At 38.5% G+C, this 19,903-nt stretch overlaps 1 protein-coding gene across 6 annotated transcripts in view; it reads left to right on the plus strand.

Annotated features, from left to right (window-relative positions):
• Positions 1–19,903, plus strand: part of NOS1 (nitric oxide synthase 1) — a 445,094-nt gene that overhangs the window by 354,035 nt on the left and 71,156 nt on the right. For all 6 annotated transcript variants that reach the window (XM_073625687.1, XM_073625734.1, XM_073625724.1 and 3 more), the window contains 3 exons: positions 12,291–12,428; positions 15,138–15,283; positions 17,158–17,320. In XM_073625687.1, the coding sequence (XP_073481788.1) occupies positions 12,291–12,428; positions 15,138–15,283; positions 17,158–17,320 (447 nt within the window). The remainder of the gene's footprint in view (positions 1–12,290; positions 12,429–15,137; positions 15,284–17,157; positions 17,321–19,903) is intronic.

Raw genomic sequence — 19,903 nt, forward strand, 5'->3', positions numbered from 1 at the left:
AATGGAAGATGGAAATCAGCTTCATCCCATTTACTAAACTCTGGGGAAAATGAGTGTAACTGCACTTGCATTGTGCACAGTCTATTTGCCTTTAGTAAATCCACCTCAGTATCTTGTAAACTAGCAAAAGTGGGCCAATTTTCAGCACAGGGGGGTGAGGGGGTTAGCAATGTCTGCTGGTAACTCAGATCACTCTGGTTTCTAGCTTGGCTAGAAAGGGCTCACCTTTTCTAGTATATTACTGATAATGTAAAGGATGTACTTGTAGTGGAATGCGGGTTCAGAGCAGGTAAAGGGTTAAGCTCTCTGATATTTGTAGATGGTTTGCTCAGGTGGTTTTAGTTTGTGGTCTTATTAGAGTAGAGACTCCAAAGTGCAGATTTAAAAATGGAACGTTGAGTGAGCTTACAACATGAGGTGAAGGACACCCCCAGAAACATTATTTTCTGTTCATGTGGATGGTTGGCTTATTACTATTCCCAGAATATTTTTCTCTTATTACCACCCTGTGTAATTTTAGCAGACAGGCCCTTCCAGTTAGCACTCAGGAATCAGGAAGGACCAGAATGCAATTTTAAAATATTACAGACCACTGGCAGATAATATTTTTTTACATAGTCCTTGCAAAAGATTGTTTTTTTCTCAACAAAATTATTAGAGTTAAAAAGAGTTAAAATGGTCTTGTAAATAGCAGTAAAACAAGCAAGGTAATCCCCCGGGAGAGCGATCCTCCCAGGGGGTTATCTGATGTGGGGAGGAGCTGCGAGAGCCGCCGGGGGACCCCAGAAAAGCAGGTTCAGGGCCACTGTGCAAAACAAGCTGCACAGTGGAGGTATGATATGTTTGTTATTTAAAAAAAAAAATAAAATTACCCTTACAATCACTTTAATTGAACAACCTGAAGTTGGAAGCTGATTGGTTACTATACAAAGCTGTACCAGATTCTGTGTGCACCAGTTTTAGTAAATTTGCCCCCAATGGGTGTTATCTTTTCAACCAATGGGAACTGCTAAGACAAACTCTATTAAAAGGTAATTTTTTTGATAGCCAAATGTGTCCAATCATACAAGGCAAAATATAGATACATTGTTATTTTCCTGTAGGTTATGTTCAAGTAATAGTAAATGTACTGTGAATGTAGAGAGAAAGTAAACAAAGAAATTTAAAAAATGCAGATACAGAAAAGATAGGTCTGGAGATGGTGGTGGAGTGAGGACACACACTATCAGAGCTCCTGACACCCTCCAGCATATCAGTTGCTAATGCAGTAGCTTTCCCAGTATGAAAGGGAAAGGAGAAGGAAAAGGAGAAGCGCACAGTAGCGATATCTCAACCGGAGATACAGCGTTATTTCCTGGGTACAGGGTCCGTTGACCGTACAATAGAGACTCAAAGCACCTCTCACCTGGAATCTGCAATAACAGCCCTGCCAGTTCCTGCTTCCTCTGTGGAGCTGGAATCTCCCTGTGTGTCCCCCCCACAGCAGAGCGCACAAGAACAGCCGACGATCACACTGTCTGCTATGGGGGAAGGGGACATCAGGGCTCTCCTCCAGGCATTACCTACCCGAGCCGACATGGAGACGCTGATTCTCCATATGGAGGAGGCGCATCGTAGAGACTTTCAAACTATCCAGGTAGAGGTGCAGTCACTCACGGATAGGATCTCCACAGGAGAAATAGCATCAACCTCTCTGGAGAAAAGAATGGCCCAGCTGGAGCAGACGCAGGACTTATAAGCTTCACAGGTCTCATCACAGGTCTCATCATTGCAGCTCCACCTGGAACAGCTTGAGAACCGGAGCCGTCGCAATAATCTATGGCTAAGGGGGGTCCCGGAAGACACAGGTGAGGTGGCACTACAATCTATTGTTTTGATAATATGTCAGCAATTGGCTATATCGGTGGCCCCCCAGGACCTTGAGTTTGAGAGGAACCATAAAGCCCTGGGTCATCACCCAACAGACCTAAAGAGACCTAGAGACATTATATGCTGCATGCCTCACTCTCATAGAGAGGCTATCCTTCGCAAGGCATGGGAAATAGGAGACATTGATTTCAATGGAGCCCCAATAAAAATATTAGCAGATATATCCAGGAACACCCTCCAACGGAGGGCACTATTGCACCCGCTATTGGACAAAATCATAAAACACCTAAAAATAAAACACCTGTGTGGTAGGAAAGAAGGACGGGGGTTGTGTTTTGGTTGTTGTGAGTTGGAGAGAGACCCAGTAATTTTTTTCTTTTTCTTTTCTCTTTTTTTTTTTTTTTTTCAATCTGGGGATAATGGGAGTTCACATATTACCTATGATCACATAATCACCTAAGCACTAAATATAGAATGAGGAGATTATAAACACTTAGCGCCGGTTCACACTAGAAGCGGCACGACTTGCAGGTCGCCTCACCGAGGCGACCTGCACACGACTGCCGTGGCGACTTGCAAGACGACTTCTGTATAGAAGTCTATGCAAGTCGCCCCCAAAGTAGTACAGGAACCTTTCTTCTAAGTCGGAGCGACTTGCGTCGCTCCGATTAGAATGGTTCCATTGTACAGATTGGGAGGCGACTTGTCAGGCGGCTAGGTCGCCTGACAAGTCGCCCCCGTGTGAACCGGCTCTTATGGGTTTAAAAACACTGTCATAAACACAATATTTGGATCACAGGGGAGGGGAGGGAGGGAATATATTCACCCCCCCGCCCCCTCGGGGGCAAAACCTATTTTTTTTTCTATTATTTTTTTTCTATTTCTATTAAGAGCACTGCCCTTTCTCTAGGTAAAACCTAGAGATTTATTGTTCTGCTCCCCCAAAGAAAAGGGGAGCAGAGGGCAGTGGGAAATGTTACACAAGTAACACACACCATATCGCACTAGAAATAAGTCGGGAGAGGTTGGAGATAGAGCACTAATTATGGATGTCAGATCTATCACATATATACAGCACAGGGGTTAAGGGGATAAATTGTAGGGGTTTTTCTTCTCCCCCTAGACTATTTTGCACACATGTAAAAGAAGATATTCATAAGAAGAATATGGTGGGTTGTAGATGAGGGGACATACAGGTCTCCCTGTTATAGAATGTTATAGAATGAGATGTGGGAAGCTTGAAGCTGCTTGACTGGGTCTTTGACCTTCCCACCCTATCTTTATTTATTTTTTTATATTTATACTTTTATTTTTACTCCCACTCTATCCTAACTCCTTCTTCCCCGTACTTAAAGATGGCATAATGACAATGATGTTATTAATTGTCGCATTACATTGGCATAAAATATTTTTTTATTTTTCCATCAGGTGTAAGGAAACGGGTGGTGCAAACATTCCATGACCAGCAGCTGATAGATGCGTGGCGTGTGATGCATGTCGGAGAGAGAGACTACACGTTTTTTTCTACTCCGCATAAGTCATATTCGTGTATCGATCTTTTTTTGGTCCCACACCACCTGTTACCTTCGGTCCTAGATACTTCTATAGGAAATATAACCTGGTCTGACCATGCACCGGTTATGATGCATCTCTCGTTATCTACTGTAACTCTCCTTATGTTTCGGAACGGCGATGGTGCTTGAATGAGAGTTTATTACAAACCCCTGAAGTTCTAACAGACGTGTCTAAGGAACTTATGGCCTATTTTGAGATGAATGATACACCAGGAAGTGACCCAGGTATAGTGTGGGAAGCCCATCTTTGGAGACAGGTATCAGATCTCCTCCGTTTTAAGGCTAAGGCATCAATACAAGCTGGGAGAAAAGTCTCGTATGAATCAGGAGGAAAATTACTGGCTAAAACCCTTAAGGAACAACGTATGGCAGCATACATACCCCAAATAAAAGGCAATAAGGGACAGTTCATAACTAAGCCAAAGGATATCGCACAGGTATTTGGGGAATTTTATGCCTCCTTATACAACCTACCAATATCCTCTATAACTCCCACCTCTTTAGAGGAGTATCTTATCTCGGCACAGCTGCCCCGTCTCCCATCTCAGGTTAACGAGGACCTGAAAGTACAAATATCAATTGAAGAACTACAAAACACAGTAAACAGCGTTAAACCGGGGAAAGCACCGGGGGCCAGATGGATTTAGCATACAATATTATAAGACTTTTTTACCATTACTATGACCACAAATGACCAAAGTATTTAACGGCTAGGACAATCTGCTAGATACCTGCCAGCTACATTAATGGCACATATATCTGTCATTCCAAAAGAAGGAAAGAATTCAACTGAATGTGGCAGTTATCGGCCAATCTCTTTACTTAATGTTGACCTGAAAATTTTGACTAAATTACTGGCCTCCCGTCTTCAATCACAGCTTCCCCAGCTGGTGAACTTGGACCAGGTGGGGTTTATTCCCTTCCGAGAAGCGAGAGATAACACTATAAAAGATCTTAATCTGATACACCATGCTAATCGTACGGGTGCCCCTTGTGTATTTTTAAACACTGATGCTGAGAAAGCATTTGACAGGGTGGATTGGGAATTTGTGTTTGGGGTGCTGAAGCATATGGGTATTGGGGATCAAATGCTTCAATGGATTACTAGTGTATACTAGTGTTACTAGTGTTCTCAGACACCTTTTCTATCTCAAATGGCACCCTTCAGGGGTGTCCTTTATCACCCCTATTATTCGCCCTTTCGTTAGAGCCTCTTTTGAATAAAATTCGGCTAAACCCGGACATCTCAGGGTTACAAATAGGACATTCTGAATATAAAATCTCACCATATGCAGATGATCTACTTTTCTCAATGACTAAGCCACAGGTCTCTTTACCTAACCTTATGAAGGAAATAGAGAAGTATGGAAGCCTATCAAACTTTAAAATAAACTATACTAAATCAGAGGGTATGGGGATTGCCTTACCTGCATCTCTGCATCATAACTTACAAACTAATTTTAAATTTAAATGGACAACATCTGCATTGAAATATCTAGGTACAAATATCCCGCCAAACCTGACTAATATTTTTGTGTTGAATTTTGTACCCCTGTTAAGTTCGATTCGGGTCCTGCTAGATAAATGGCATCGGGGACTACACTCATGGTTTGGCCGTTGTAATATCATTAAGATGAGCATACTATGGACATTTTTATATTTGTTTCAGACACTTCCCATTGCGATCCCAGCAGCCTTCTTTTGGCAAATCAACACGCTTTTTACTAAATATATATGGGCTCAGAAACAACCGAGGCTCTGTAGACGCCTTTTGACAATGCCCAAAAACTCGGGTGGTATAGCGGTACCGGATACACTTAAATATTATCAAGTGGCACACCTCAGTAGAATAGTTGATTGGTGCAGACATAGAAATTTTAAATCGTAAAATCGTTTGATCCCCCTGCCTAGGGCAATGTGGTGTTATGCAGGATTACCAATTCCTCTTAAGAAACACCCTACAATAGGCCCTACACTTAGAATAGGACATATGGTCTGCAAGACCTCTATACTCTCATCCATACAATCACCGCTATATCCCATACTGGGAAACCCAGGTTTCCCACCAGGAGCAGTGACGGGATCATTTAGCAGTATACTGGAGAGAGGATTCTTTCAAGCCTCTCACTTTTTAGAGGCAGAAAGCTGGCCCACGACTGTCATGCTGACGCACCCAGAGGGTCCATATAGGCTAAGGTTATGGCAAGCGCTGCAGTTGGGTCATTTTTTTTAGGTCATTGGGACCCCCGGGAAATTATAGACGACAGCAAACACAATATGAAACATATTGCGAGAAAGGAGAACCCCTGGGAAATACCCTCTCCAAGATATAATCCCTGCTTGTAGCCCCTCCAAAAGATTTTCAGTTACCAGGTCTCAGTAAATGGGAAAAAGACTTGAATAAGACATTCACCTTAGATTAGCACCATAACATCATCTAGCTCTCATTAAATTCATCGATTTGCACATGCATCCAAGAGATGAATTATAAATTACTGACGGGGTGGTATCGTACACCGTCTGTATTATGTAACATTTTCCCAGAAGTAGTAGACAGTTGTTGGCGATGTCAGGAAAAATTAGGTACTTTATTTCATATCTTCTGGTCATGCCCTAAGATTGGTACAGAGGATAGCATAAAAATTTACGGATTGTCCAATATGAGAAGACCCTGCATTCTTCCTGTTACACTGCTCACAATTGCCAACCCAGACTTATAGGGAATCAGTTCTGTGTCATCTGGTTAATGCTGCTAAAGCATGTATTACCCTACGTTGGAAAGACCCTAACCCAACCCCCCCCCCCCACAATTGCTATGTGGCTTAACAAGGTGAGGAGTATCGAAGCAATGGAGGACCTAGTGCACACGGCTTGGGGAAAAAGAGAACAATATATTAAAACATGATCACACTGGGTAAAATTTATATATTCAGAGGAGGGGAAGTCATTCTTGTGCCGCGTACACACGTCCAATTTTTCCGTCAGAATAAACTCCGAAGGTTTCTCCGACGGAACTCCGACCGAATTCCATTCAATCGGTCTTGCCTACATGCGGTCAACCCAAAGTCCGACTAAAGTCTGTCCATCCAGAACGCGGTGACGTACAGCACGTATGATGGGACTAGAAAAAGGAAGTTCAATAGCCAGTAGCCAATAGCTTCCGTCTCGTACTGGCTTCAGAGCAAGCGTAGTTTTTGGTCCGTTGGAACAGTATACAGACGAGCGGTTTTCCCGATAGGAATTGGTTCAATTGGAAATTTTTAGAACATGTTATATTTCTAGGTCTGTCAGAATTTAAAAAAAAAAGTCAGATGAGGCACACACTCGATAGGAATAGACGATGAAAAGCTTCCATCGGAATTTTTCTGTCAGACATTCCGCTCGTGTGTACGCGACTTTGGAAAGCTAACTGGGAGGCATTTGATCCCCCGGAGTTTGTCGTGTCCATCTGTTGGTGGGGGAGTAGAAGGGGGGGAAACATGGGTGGAGGGAAAAGGGGTGGGAAGGGGAATTGGGGAGGGATTTTTTTGTTTTTTTTGGGAAAGGGAGAAAAAGGGGAAGGAAAGAACCAGTGGAGTGGGCCAGGATGTAGGGATTTATTATATAATATTATGCACTGCAGCTATGAAATTGATGAATTAGATACCTATGTTATGGAACACTTAAGTTGATATTGTATTTAATGGATTGTCGATATTGTTGTATAAATAAAGAATATATACAAAAAAATACAGATTTAATCCAATAGACATTTTGAAAGATTTATATTCTCCATCCAGATGTCTGCAATAACAGATCGCCCTCTCTCCCAGTGAGGTGATAATAAATTAGAAAAAAAAAAAGAAAAAACCTTTTAATAGTGTGTGTACTGCCCTCATAATGGGAGCAGGTTAAAAGGCAACCATACACACATAGCCCAAAAAGTCAGTTTTATTGAATGCAAAATGTAAGTAAAATTCTATACAGTATAGAGAGAAGAATGTTGCCAAAATTACACAAAACTTGGTAATGAAAAAGGCCATAAAATACTTACCAATGTCTGTTTTTTAGTTCACACAGTTTGGCAAAAAAAAAAACAACAATCCACATTAGACTTTTTGCTGTGGCAACCCTAAAAACCATGCAGACACATCCAATGCAAATAAGAATTTTACAGTTTCATACTAAGTGAACATAACCTAAGCCTTGGTAAGATGTACCTCTTAATGTACAGTTATTTACCAAAAGAAAATAAAAATTGGCTCTAAATATACTTTATTAAGTGATCTTCTTTAATACATTTCTATATTGCAGAGCTGTAAACATGTCATAGCACACAGTGGGGTAGACTTACTAAAGGGGGTAACGGCTGTTCAATCAGCAAAATGTATGTTCGCTTAAAAAAGAAATATAGTTAGACTGTGTTTACTGTGATTATCCAATCATATGCAATGGAAAGAAAAAAAAAAAGACTTTTGCTGGCACATGATTGGGTAGTCAAAATCAGCACTAGTACACTTTATTTACCAACATTCTTTTTGCTCAGTCAACAGCCTTTACTCCTGTAAGTCAACCAAGCTTCCTTTTTGAATCTCTCTTTTGGTTTTACTCTTATGTAACTCAGAACTTCATGGCTGCTGTAAAGTATAAAAGGGTTAGTGGAAGTCTGTCATGGAATAAGTTTCCTTACACGCATCAAATGTAGGGACCTGTAAAGCATAGGAGACTACTTCCTATGTACTCATTCCTACAGGAAAACGGTATAGCTTTTATAAAGTGTGCTAGCCTCATTACAATATTGATTGTAAGAAAAAGAAGGTGCATTGTACTTAAAGGTGAACATTATAAAGCCGAACTGTGATTTGAAACCTGGACCTTGCCTTTTGTTGCTGATACTTGGGCACTCAGTGGAGTTGATTTACTTACTATAGGTGTAGAGAGTGTTAACTCTGCAATGTGAATGGTTACTAACCTTATTGAATAAGGTGAAACTTTATTCCTCTCAATAATTCATTAATGTACAAGAAAAATTGCTAAAAAAAACCCAGTGTACATGATTGGTTGCGGTAAGCGAACATAGGGGTTGATTTACTAAAGGCAAGGTGAAACTTTATTCCTCCCAATAATTCATTAATATACAAGAAGAATTGCTAAAAAAAAACCTGTGTACATGATTGGTTGCGGTAAGCGAGCATAGGGGTTGATTTACTAAAGGCAAATTGACTGTGCACACTGCAAGAGCAGCTGCTCCAGAGCTTGACAGGAATGAAGGACTCACCGCTCCAGGTGGATTAGTTAGTGCCTGATAGGGATGTCCAACCAAGTACTAGCCCCGGCCCGCCTCCGTGGGTATATGAGTAAAGGAAGAAATGGCTGCACATGGATTGAAATCCAGAATGTTGTTTATTGATCACCAAGATGACATCAAAGGACACCGACACAAAAGTCTTGTAGACGCGTTTCACACAGTACAGTTGTGCTTCAATCATTAGAAACACATATCCTGCTAAGAACACTTATATAGAACAATCCACTCTAAACACAGGTGTTTAAGAGGGTGGTAATTGGAAGCAGGACACAAACTTGATCAATTGTTTTATTAGACCAAAGCACGAGTCTTAGTCTAAAATAAACATACCAATAACAAGTGTAACATATTAATCAAAAATAAATAACAATTAGGTTGAATAAAGGTGCCAAAACCACATAAAAAATGATGCAGTACAGGGACTCATACAATGTAATTGATCACAAATATAAAAAAAAATATATAAGAAAAAATATATATATGTTAGAATTTTTAAGAACAGATAATAAAAAAGAAAGAAGAAATGTATATATAGGTACACCCTAGTGCAGAACATGGTGTAAAAACATGTATATACAGTATATATATATATATATATATATATATATATATATATATATATATATATGTTATAAAAGAGTAAGTATGAAAAAATAAGTGATGTGAATATGAAAAAATCATAAAGAGATATGAAATAATAAAAACACTGTGTAAAATACATAGAAACTTACTTTGTTGAAATGGACTGTATATAATAAAAAATAAGAAACAACAAAAGATGGTCTAAATATGTCGATATATATTTATATATATACATATATGTACAATCACAATTCATTGTTTAAAAAATATACATATATCTATACATATGTATGCCCAAATCCGTATGTGAAACACACATCAACAAATATGGCGTACACTCAATGTCAAAGACAAAAGGAGCATATGAGCTGGTGGAATGGATTAGTGGAACAAAAAGGTCATGAGCCACTACTTGAAACCATTATAATATAGTCCATATGGACAATCATGACTATTATCCTCATATCCTTTCTACCTGTCCACCTCAAAAGGGGACAATTCAATACCACTAAATAGATAAATGTATTGCTAAAGACATACCTTGTTATTCAAAAGCTACTGAAATGGTTAGCAAGCTGGAAAATATATGTCTAATTCACAGCAACTCAGTCGGAGGGAGATGCTATTGAAATTTATTCATAGAAATGGCTGACATCCCACTGGAAGTTTAACCCCCGGGTGATGCATGTATGGAGATGAAATTTCCAAAACACCTCCCTCGGACACAATAGCCTAAATATATCCCCCCTGCCTTGGGGGTCCTGATTTTTTCACTAATCTGGATCTGCATGGCTTTTTTATCCACATTATGTTGTATATTAAAATGTCTAGCCACATTAGTGGATAGGTTCTTTTCAACTCTGTAAAGATGTTCCTGGAATCTATTGTGAAGATGTTGCATGGATCTGCCAACATATTGCATCTGACATATGGAACATGTAATTGAGTAAACTATATAACTGGTGTTACAATTATAAAAAGAACTAATGTCAAACGTCTTTTGGTTGGCAGTAGATCGAAATGAAATGCGGTGGCAGCAAGAACATCCCATTGCACCACACTTAAAAGTCCCCATAAAGTGTAACCAAGTGACAGATCTAAGGGGCTCTCTGTGAAAAAAACTCGGGGATAGAGAATGACCCAATGTGGGAGATCTACGTGAGACCACATTAACCCCTTCTCGTAAGATATTGGCACATACCTCATCAGATTATACAATAGGTAAATGTTTATTGAAGATTCTCCATCTAGGATAGTCACGCAATATAAACCTCCCATATAAAGATGCTGCCTCTTGTTCAAAGTGTTGGTCATTACTACAGATTCGCCTGACCCGTAAGAACTGGCCAACAGGAATGCCTTTGATGGTATGTCTCGGGTGGCCTGACTGGGCAAGTAAAAGGGAATTCCCTGATAGGGGTTTCCTATAAAGAGTGGTGGAAACCAAACCATCATCTCGAGTCAGGCACACATCTAAGTAACATACTGATCTGTTATCCACAAGACCAGTAAAGACAAGATTTCTGTCATTACTGTTAAAGTGATCAAGGAGAGGCAGAAAACACTCAGTCCCTCTCCGTACCACCAACAACAGGTCATCAATGAACCTAAGATAGATTCTAATTGACGATCTGAAGGGGTTCTCACCTCCAAAGATGTGGAACCGCTCCCACCAACCCATGTAGAGATTTGCCAGGGAGGGCAAAAATGTGGCTCCCATGGCGGCCCCACACCTCTGGAGATAGAACTCACTATCGAAAATAAAATAGTTGTGTGATAATAAATATTCAAGTACATCTGCAACATATAGTCTATGTTCCATGGATAGATTGGTGAAATATTCCAAATAGAGCAAAACGGCTGCCACAGAGCTCCAGCGCTTATTAAATGAGCATAAGCTCTGCTGACTTCCATTATCCAATCATGTGCAAGCAAAAATGCTGTTTTTTTTTTCTTGCATGTGATTGGGTATTCTTTGCAAGGTTAGGCTTTGCCTTATTTACTAAGCTCTCTTAAAGTGCACAGTCTAGTTGCCTTTAGTAAATCAACTCCATAGTTTCACCTTCACTCAAAGTGCAATGTGTGCATTCTGTACATTTTGGGTAAACCAACTCCAAAACATCACAACTACTTCGGGTTCAAAATTATGGCTGAAGAATCCCATTTGACTTACTCAGCTACTGTATACACATACTTAGGTCTTCTTCTGTAGATACAGAGCATAGTTTTCATCTTGTGACTTAATGATGTACCCTGTACTAAATGTTTATTTGTAAACTATATATGCATACAATAATTAAATATCAAATAATAAATGCTTTAAATTTCAAAACAAATGACATGACTAATATCCATTGTACTTTTTCTAGTCAAAGAGGTTATACCCAAAAGAGATATCCTGTGCTACTGTAGTTGTATTACATGAGAGCAGCTCAAATCTTTAAAAAAAAAGTTTGCTTAGCTATCTGTAAAGGTTATTAATATTGATATAGGTTCATAATCACAATCACAAAGCTTTAGCGCAAGGATAAGCAACTTAATCTCAGCTATGCGACTGTAATTGCTAAATCTCATTGGAAACAGCAGTAATAACTGTAACCTTTTTTTTAAAAAAAAAAGATTTTTATGCTGTTGTGTACTGTGGTTCACTTATTTAAAAAAAAAAAAATCATAATATTTGGAGTTTTTTTTTTTTATTTCTGCCTTTATCAATAAGTAAATTTGTGCATGATATGAAGAAATAATTAGGAAATGATCTCTCAAAAATGTTTATATGATTGCTGTTTTGTTCCAAGCATGTTGGTTAATTATAAAATAATGTGGGTTGTTTTGTAGAGGATAATTTATTTGTGATTTGGCTTCATGCCTGCACCCTGCCAACTAGTTATATACAACTTAAAATCTCTTTGTCTGGCTTATTCTGCTCATTTGTCTCCTAGCCCTTAGGTACTGGCATGCTAATTCTTTCTCATTTCCAGGTTTCAGCCTCGGGAAGACAGTCCCCTGCAAAGAGCCAGGTGAATGGAAGTCCTTCCAAGTGTCCTCGTTATCTCAAAGTGAAGAACTGGGACACAAATGCTTTATTACATGACACATTACACTTGAAGGCTTCTATGGTAAGTTGAACCAGACCTCTCATATCACTAGGGATCAGATCAACTTGTTTCCCTACAACTACCCTAACAGTGAAGCAGGTGTAAAAGGGACCTAGGCTGAGAAATATACATAGGCTATGATAGCTCACCTCCGTGGATTAGCATGACAACCAAGCAACTTACCTTATCTGAAGCAAGTCAGATGTGACAGCCTACTTGTTCTCTTTGCATAAGATTCCTTTAAAACACAGAATCGTTTTAAAACAATATGGTGTAAAGTAATATATTATTCTACAAATTTAATATAATATTTTTAAACAATACAACTTTTGTTCCTAGTTTGTTTTTATAAGCCATGGTTAATACCATGACATTTCCTGTATTCTAATTTCAGATTTCAATGTTTCAATGTTATACAATTTTATACATACAGTCAAACAGTTTATTTATGTCACTGCCATAACCAAGAATTGGAATAATCCAGCTCTTTAGCTTAAGGGCATGTATTGAAAAATTAAAACAACATACATTCATATAACAGTATTCAGTGTGAGTACTGTGTGAGAATGAAGCTTAATAGGAACATTGGTAACCAATCCATTTTTTAAGATCTCACTCAGTGCGCTCCACAAACTGTTGGCGCTATATAAATCCTGTATAATAATAATAATTATATTGTAGATCTTGGAATGAAATGCATCTGAAAGACAGTCAGTTCTATCCATATTAACCAATCAGCTTCTTCCTGTTCTTCCAGTGCAGGTTAAACAAGTGAATTGCTTATTGGCTGTTGTAGGCAATACAAACAGTTCATTGAGACTCTCCTTCTATGTTGGGCACAGGTACATGGCTCATAATAAAGCCTCCTGTCAGTCATCTTTGGAAATATGTATTTAATTGTGGCAACTATCTACTGAAAGAATTGATGATCTCTTGAAGCATAATTAATGGTGCAATAACACTAAATATTAAGCATCTTTTGACCATTTACCTCTCAATATATATGATGTTAATATAAAACAGAATATCTCACTGTTTCAAGTGTGTTTGCTACATCTTCAAAATGGTAGGCTAGAATGCTTAAATTAGACTGACCATAACACTCTTTATTGCATCTTACAGCCTATATTCCAACATATTTATACAAATAACTGTATGATGGAGCATATAACCATTGGTGTGATTTTTTTAACCCTAGCAAATTAAACTTAGGGGCAATTGCATCTTCGAATTGAGGGTTGTCAGGGACAGTTTCTCTCAAAATTAATTTTATTAGGTCAAAATAATTATTCTATTTCTTGTAGGATTCAGGTTTTCATGCTACATATACATATAGGTCAGCATACTACAAGGATCCCGCCTCTTTTGTTACATGTTCTTCTATATAATGTTCATTGGCACCTTAAGTGAGCATGTTGTAGATTATGGCTGTTTACAGACTTAGGTTGGTGAGCAGCAGGGATCAGCAAAAAAGTTTGCTGAATTTGCATCTCCCCAGAATTTCAGTAAAAATCTGTTTTTGCCAAAATGCATTAGGGTTCATGGGGAAGGATAAATTATGGTAGATGCTGATGAATATTGTGTATTTAAAGTGTACAATTGGCTTAAGATGCTTCTGAGGGTTTATGAAACTCTTTTGAATGATTCTGGACCTGTTCTTCTTCCAGAAAAAAAGTTCCTCATTAGCCACAGTTGGACAAAAAAGAAAGGAAAAGAATAAAAAAAGGAAATTATTGGACACAAATAACACTCAAACACACAAAATAAAGGGGAAAAAACATGAATGCAAACAATACTGAATATCATAAATACAACCCCACAAATACATGATCTAAATCAGGAAAAATACACTGTAGTTCATTTCTAAGCAAATTTCACCTAAGCAGCTTAAAGAGGCTGTAACCCGAAAAAAAAAGATCCTGTTCCTTTAAGGCATGTTAAACCGCATAGTGCTTGTGCAGTGTCATTTGTCCCATTGTATGTTGTAATATACCTGGTTGATCCTGCCTTTTCCTGTGTCCCCCTTAATGCGCTGACCAAGGTAATCATGGCTGCTGATCCATGATACCGTGGTAAGTTTACATGCCCTCTCCCCCTCCCTCCCTGCCTGTCAGCTCAGGAGTCTGTGTGTGAGCCATCTCCCCCCTTCCTGCCGCTATTTTGTCTGGCAGTAAAGTTAGTGATTCCAATTCCTGCCAGCCCCTCTGTAATAACAAGATATTCTACACAGTGGGGTTAATTTACTAAAACTGGAAAGTGCAAAATTTGGTGCAGCTCTGCATAGAAACCAATCAGCTTCCAGGTTTTATTTTCAGTGCTTAATTGAACAAGCTGCAGTTAGAAACTGATTGGCTATCATGCAGAGCTGCACCAGATTTTTCACTCTCCAGTTTTAGTAATTCAACCCCAGTGTTTGTCTTTTTTTTTTCAAAATCTTGCAGCTAAATACCTTTTTGCACATCGCCAATGTGCGGCCACATGACTGCCCGGCTGCCATCAGAGAGGAAACTCAGCCCCTCCCACTGTAATTGCAATAACTGAATTTACAACCATTTTAATTACTTTCCCCTTAGGCAACATTTTACTAACAGTAGTCAGTAATTTTGTGGCTAAATCACTTTTTTTCAAAATCACCTGAAATTAAATGTATTACAGTTGACTAAGTGCTTGTTTTATTTAAATATAACATGGTACAAATTAGCTTTACATATATTTGTATTTATGTTTTAGCCTACATCTTGTACCCCACAAATGTGTATGGGGTCAGTAATGACCCCACCTCAGTATATCCGTAAGCCAGATGATATTCGCACTAAAGAGCAGCTTCTACCCCTTGCCAAGGAGTTTCTTGATCAATATTATACTTCAATTAAAAGGTAAGCTGATTTTTTTTTACAAAGAAAAATAAAACTAGGAAAAATACATTTAAAGTATTAACTGAAAGGTGTGTTGACAATACCAAAATGTTCACTTTTATGCTTTACATAATTCTGGATTCTGAAGGGTCATCTAGACTTTTTCTTCCCAAGTGTCCCTCTATACATTTTTATTCAAATGGACTAATTTATATTTGGTAGTCTGAGGGTATATGTATGTTTGCTCTGTGTTATTTGCTAAACTGTGTCCATTTAGCAGGATAGGTGCAGTCTCTAGGGCCAAAACATAGAAAGAAGGAGGACTTTGAATGTACCTCCAATAGCAGACTAGTACAAAAAAAAATTGAGTAAAAATTATATTTTATTACAAATTTTATAAAATACCATCACACGGGGCATTAAAATCACATGTTACATATATATGTGCATTAGAAATAGATTTGCATAGGGAACACATAGATTCATTTTTACATCATATAGTGACACACTACTTCTTCAGAACTTATCTCAAATATGTAAGGTATGTATCATGAACTCCTACGGATTTAGCCTGTCCCATGGGCACCAATTCAGAAGAGGGGGGTAGGCACCAAAGGGTAGTCAAAAACAGGCTCCCTTGGCTTGTGGGGACTGGTATATATTAACGCCCACAAAACATGGATTCATCAATCCACAATGCCTCCCAGGTCCATTCAAAACACAATACCAGCAATGCAGTCTCTAGGACTGCCATTCTCATTCTTTCTTTACTACTTGGAAACAACTGAGAACTTGTGCATGCCAGCTGTCAGAACATCTGATGCACATATGCATTGCTCCAGGTCAAAGATACACCAAGTAGTAAACACCAGATTGGAAAGAACATACACCTCTAAAAACAGGACAGCAATAGTAGCTCCCACACCTCAGTCATGACTGGTTCCCTTTAAGCAAACAGTCATTTATAAAGATTCTCTTGCCTCCACACCAGCCTCCCCTCTCCATTTGAAGACCTGTTATTTCTTAAAATCATAGTTGACATGGGTTCTGATACTTTGATGGCAGGTCTCTTGTAAACCTCCTTACCTTTTCAGAGTAAACAAAGATACTGCCTTCCGGAGGACAGACACTGCATAATGATGACTTTGGATTTGCTGTGAGGCAGAAATGGGGGAATTTGGGGGTTATGCAAAACCTGCCTATGGAGAAGGGTGCTTAGTTACTACTTCCTGTGCCAGGAGTTGAGTTTGCTGAACGAGGGCAGACAGATTAGCTAAAGACTAGTGGATATGCACTTTCAGTGAATCAGCCTGATCTGGGCCAAAACTAGAACCTTTGTTTGGTACATAAATGAACAAAAAACTATATAAGATGTCTGATTGTACCTTTCTTTATTTTCTTGTATCTGGGGAACCCCTAATTAAGATGTTCACATATAACCAATATATGTGGATTATGCTTCTTTGTGTAGTACAGGCCATTGTTCCACTTACTCTTATGGAATGCAATAACCCCCCATTTTTGTTGCAGCTGCATTGTTATTCGTGTGTTTATCAGCCATAAAGACCTCTTGTATGCTTTTCCCTATTCTTACTCTTCTTATATTTTAAATTCTTCAATAAAAAATTATTGAAAATAAGATGTTCACATACTATAGGCCCCAAATTCTTTGTCACACCCCTTGCTGGAGCCAAGCACTGCCACTATTCAATAACACAGCACCACCGTTTCTACTGTCTTTCAAGTGTTGGTATTCGTCCTGATAAATGGCAGAGGTAGTGCTTAGTAGAGATTACAAGAGTAGGAAAACACACCACAAAACAGGTGTGAATGGAGGACTTAAAAATGAATAATAATAAATATAAAGATATAGTAATATATAATATTTATTTTAGATTTGGCTCAAAAGCACACTTGGACAGACTAGAAGAAGTAAGGAAAGATATTGAAGAAACTGACACCTACCAGCTAAGAGACACTGAGCTATCATATGGAGCTAAGCATGCTTGGCGCAATGCAGCCCGCTGTGTGGGAAGAATCCAGTGGTCTAAACTACAGGTGAGACTAATCACTCTCTGTGCATTGCAACTTTTATACAGCAACAATTTGATAAAGGGGTTGTGAACTTTTTTCTATAAAGAATGTAAAAACAGTACTTTAGTTGTAAAGTTTTTTTTTCTTTTTACAATGTAAAACAGTACTTAAAGGATAGGTTCACCCTTTGGAACATGTTATAGGATGCAACATGCAACATGTTCCAACATACTCCCCATCACTCCCTGAGCCCCCCTACCTGTGACATCAGGCATAGGATCCTCTCCCCCACAGCCACTGTCACATTTAAAAATTGTTGGGGCTCCGTCAACACAACCACATCATTCTTTCAGGGCAGTCTGTGAATAAATTAATTACAAGCCCTATCTACCACTGTGGCGATAAGACTGATCAGCACCTTCGAAGTTCATTGACACTTCATGCAGCTTGGTAACTGTCTGTCCATACAGAAGTACAGGAAGAGAGCTGTAGGCAGTATCTGCAGGAGACATTGCACCTAAGATCTATTGATCATGGGTGCAATGCTTTGCAGCCTGCTGTGTAAAAAATAATAATGCACGGTTTTACCTGCAGAAAGCATGTGCATTTTTTTCTGCTAACAAAGGTGAACTTAGCCTTTAAAGGCATAGTACATTTTTAGTGTTTTAACTAGCTGTGAGCATAATTATATTCCCTGTGTTTTTTGTTTGCCTTACCTTCTAATGATGGGCTCATGTGTTGTGGCTGCAGCTCGTATTGTAATGGCTGATCAATTCCCCTATGTTCATGTATTAATTCACCTAGCTTGTCCTAGCTATTCACTAAATGGATAGTTAACTTCTTGTTTTTGGTCATGCATTGTCCAATCAGTGCCTTGCCATTTCCTGCATCACAAATATGGGCATGCTAATGTGATGAAATACATCTCTTTCAGCATGGTGAGCTCTCTATTAGCTGCTCTGCCTGATGGTGCCTGTTTCAGATATAATTACTATTTAGCTATTCCCTGCAGAGCATAAGACTGCAAGACCCAGGGATTGTGGGATATATAGTTTCTCATATGCCTCATATTTGAATACAAACAGAAACTTCTAACACAACAATGTGAAAATTGACTCTACAATAAGGCTGTGCATACAGGGCAACAAATGACCCAATGAAACTACATGATCCATGTATATGCAGGTGCAAAAACACAAGATGCTGGTAGGAAGGTTTATAATGCGTTTAACATCACTTCTTAAGTCTATATGTACATATAGAAATGATGTAGTAAGACTATAAAGGCCTTATCTAATAAAGAGCTGTTATTTTGAAGTGCACCTGTACCCAGACAATGCACATTAAGGTATCTACATGTTAGGAACAAACTGTAAAACTACTATACTACCTTTTGTAGTTGTAGGCATTATGAAGAAAGGAATCTTCAAATTCACAATGTATGCACTGAAATACAAACTCACAGCTGCAAAAATACTGAGTGTATTTTTCACTAAAATTATAGATCTGATAAACAGTTGTGCTAAAAATGTGCATGTGAAGCTGCTATGTTTTAATTTATTTCATCCTTTGTTTTGAAAAAATATATAATGTTTTAGGGTTTTAAGACTTTTTTTAAGCATTTTAGCATGTGGACGAAAAAAAAAACGGAAAAAAAAAGACTCCAGCAGAGTCAAAGGTTCAAAGCTCCTTTACTTTGTTACAAATATGTTAACTCTTTTATGCCCATAGTCTGGGCATGGGTGCACTTTAATTACTGATTTATAAGTGCAGTAAGTCATAGCACCCAATTATAATTTAGTTGGTTGAAATAGGATGAGCACGCAGTGGGGTGAATTTATAAAAACTGGAGTAGACAGATTCTGGAGCAGCTGTGCAAAGTACCACTCAGCTTCTGTCTTCAACTTGCTCAGCTAAGCTTTTAAAATTAAAGATAGAATCTGATTTGTTGCCATGCACAGCTACTCTAAATTATGGCTATTCCAGTTTTAATAAATTCCCCTTGATGATCTCTGATTGATTGTTTTTTTTTTTTTTTACTACTTTTAAGATCAAGTCAGTGGATGTGTATATCCAGGCACACTCTAGATGGCTTGGAGACCTTAAAAAATGGGTGCTTAGTGATAAAGAAACAGAGGATGTTGCCACAGTACTAGTCAGTAGCAGAGATGTAGTCACCAGCTTACCCATTGGTTTAGGATAAGCAAATTTTATCTGTACATATAGTAAAGTGACATTTCAGAGCCATGCAGAGTTTTGAAATTTCACAATTGCCTCAAGAAAGAGTCATGTCAGGCTCTGAAACATTGTTTTACTATATGTGGACATTAAATGTTCTCATTTTGAGCATTTGGGTATGTTTGGGACTACATCTCAGCCCTAAGTCATACTTTAAGGTAAGTACTGTATATAAATTAATAAACAAGGTTTGCAATATACATGGATGGTGATTTGGAGTGGTGTCAGGTTTCGAAAAATGCACCAACATCCCTGAATGAACAGCACGGACAGAAGGGAGTTTTTTAATGGGACATTTTAGGTGCTAGGTATAGTAAGAAACCATAAACGATAAAAAATATCTCTTTTTATTTAAGACATAAAAAAAAA

This window comes from Aquarana catesbeiana, linkage group LG01 (assembly GCF_042186555.1).
Source record: "Aquarana catesbeiana isolate 2022-GZ linkage group LG01, ASM4218655v1, whole genome shotgun sequence".
NCBI lineage: Eukaryota > Metazoa > Chordata > Amphibia > Anura > Ranidae > Aquarana > Aquarana catesbeiana.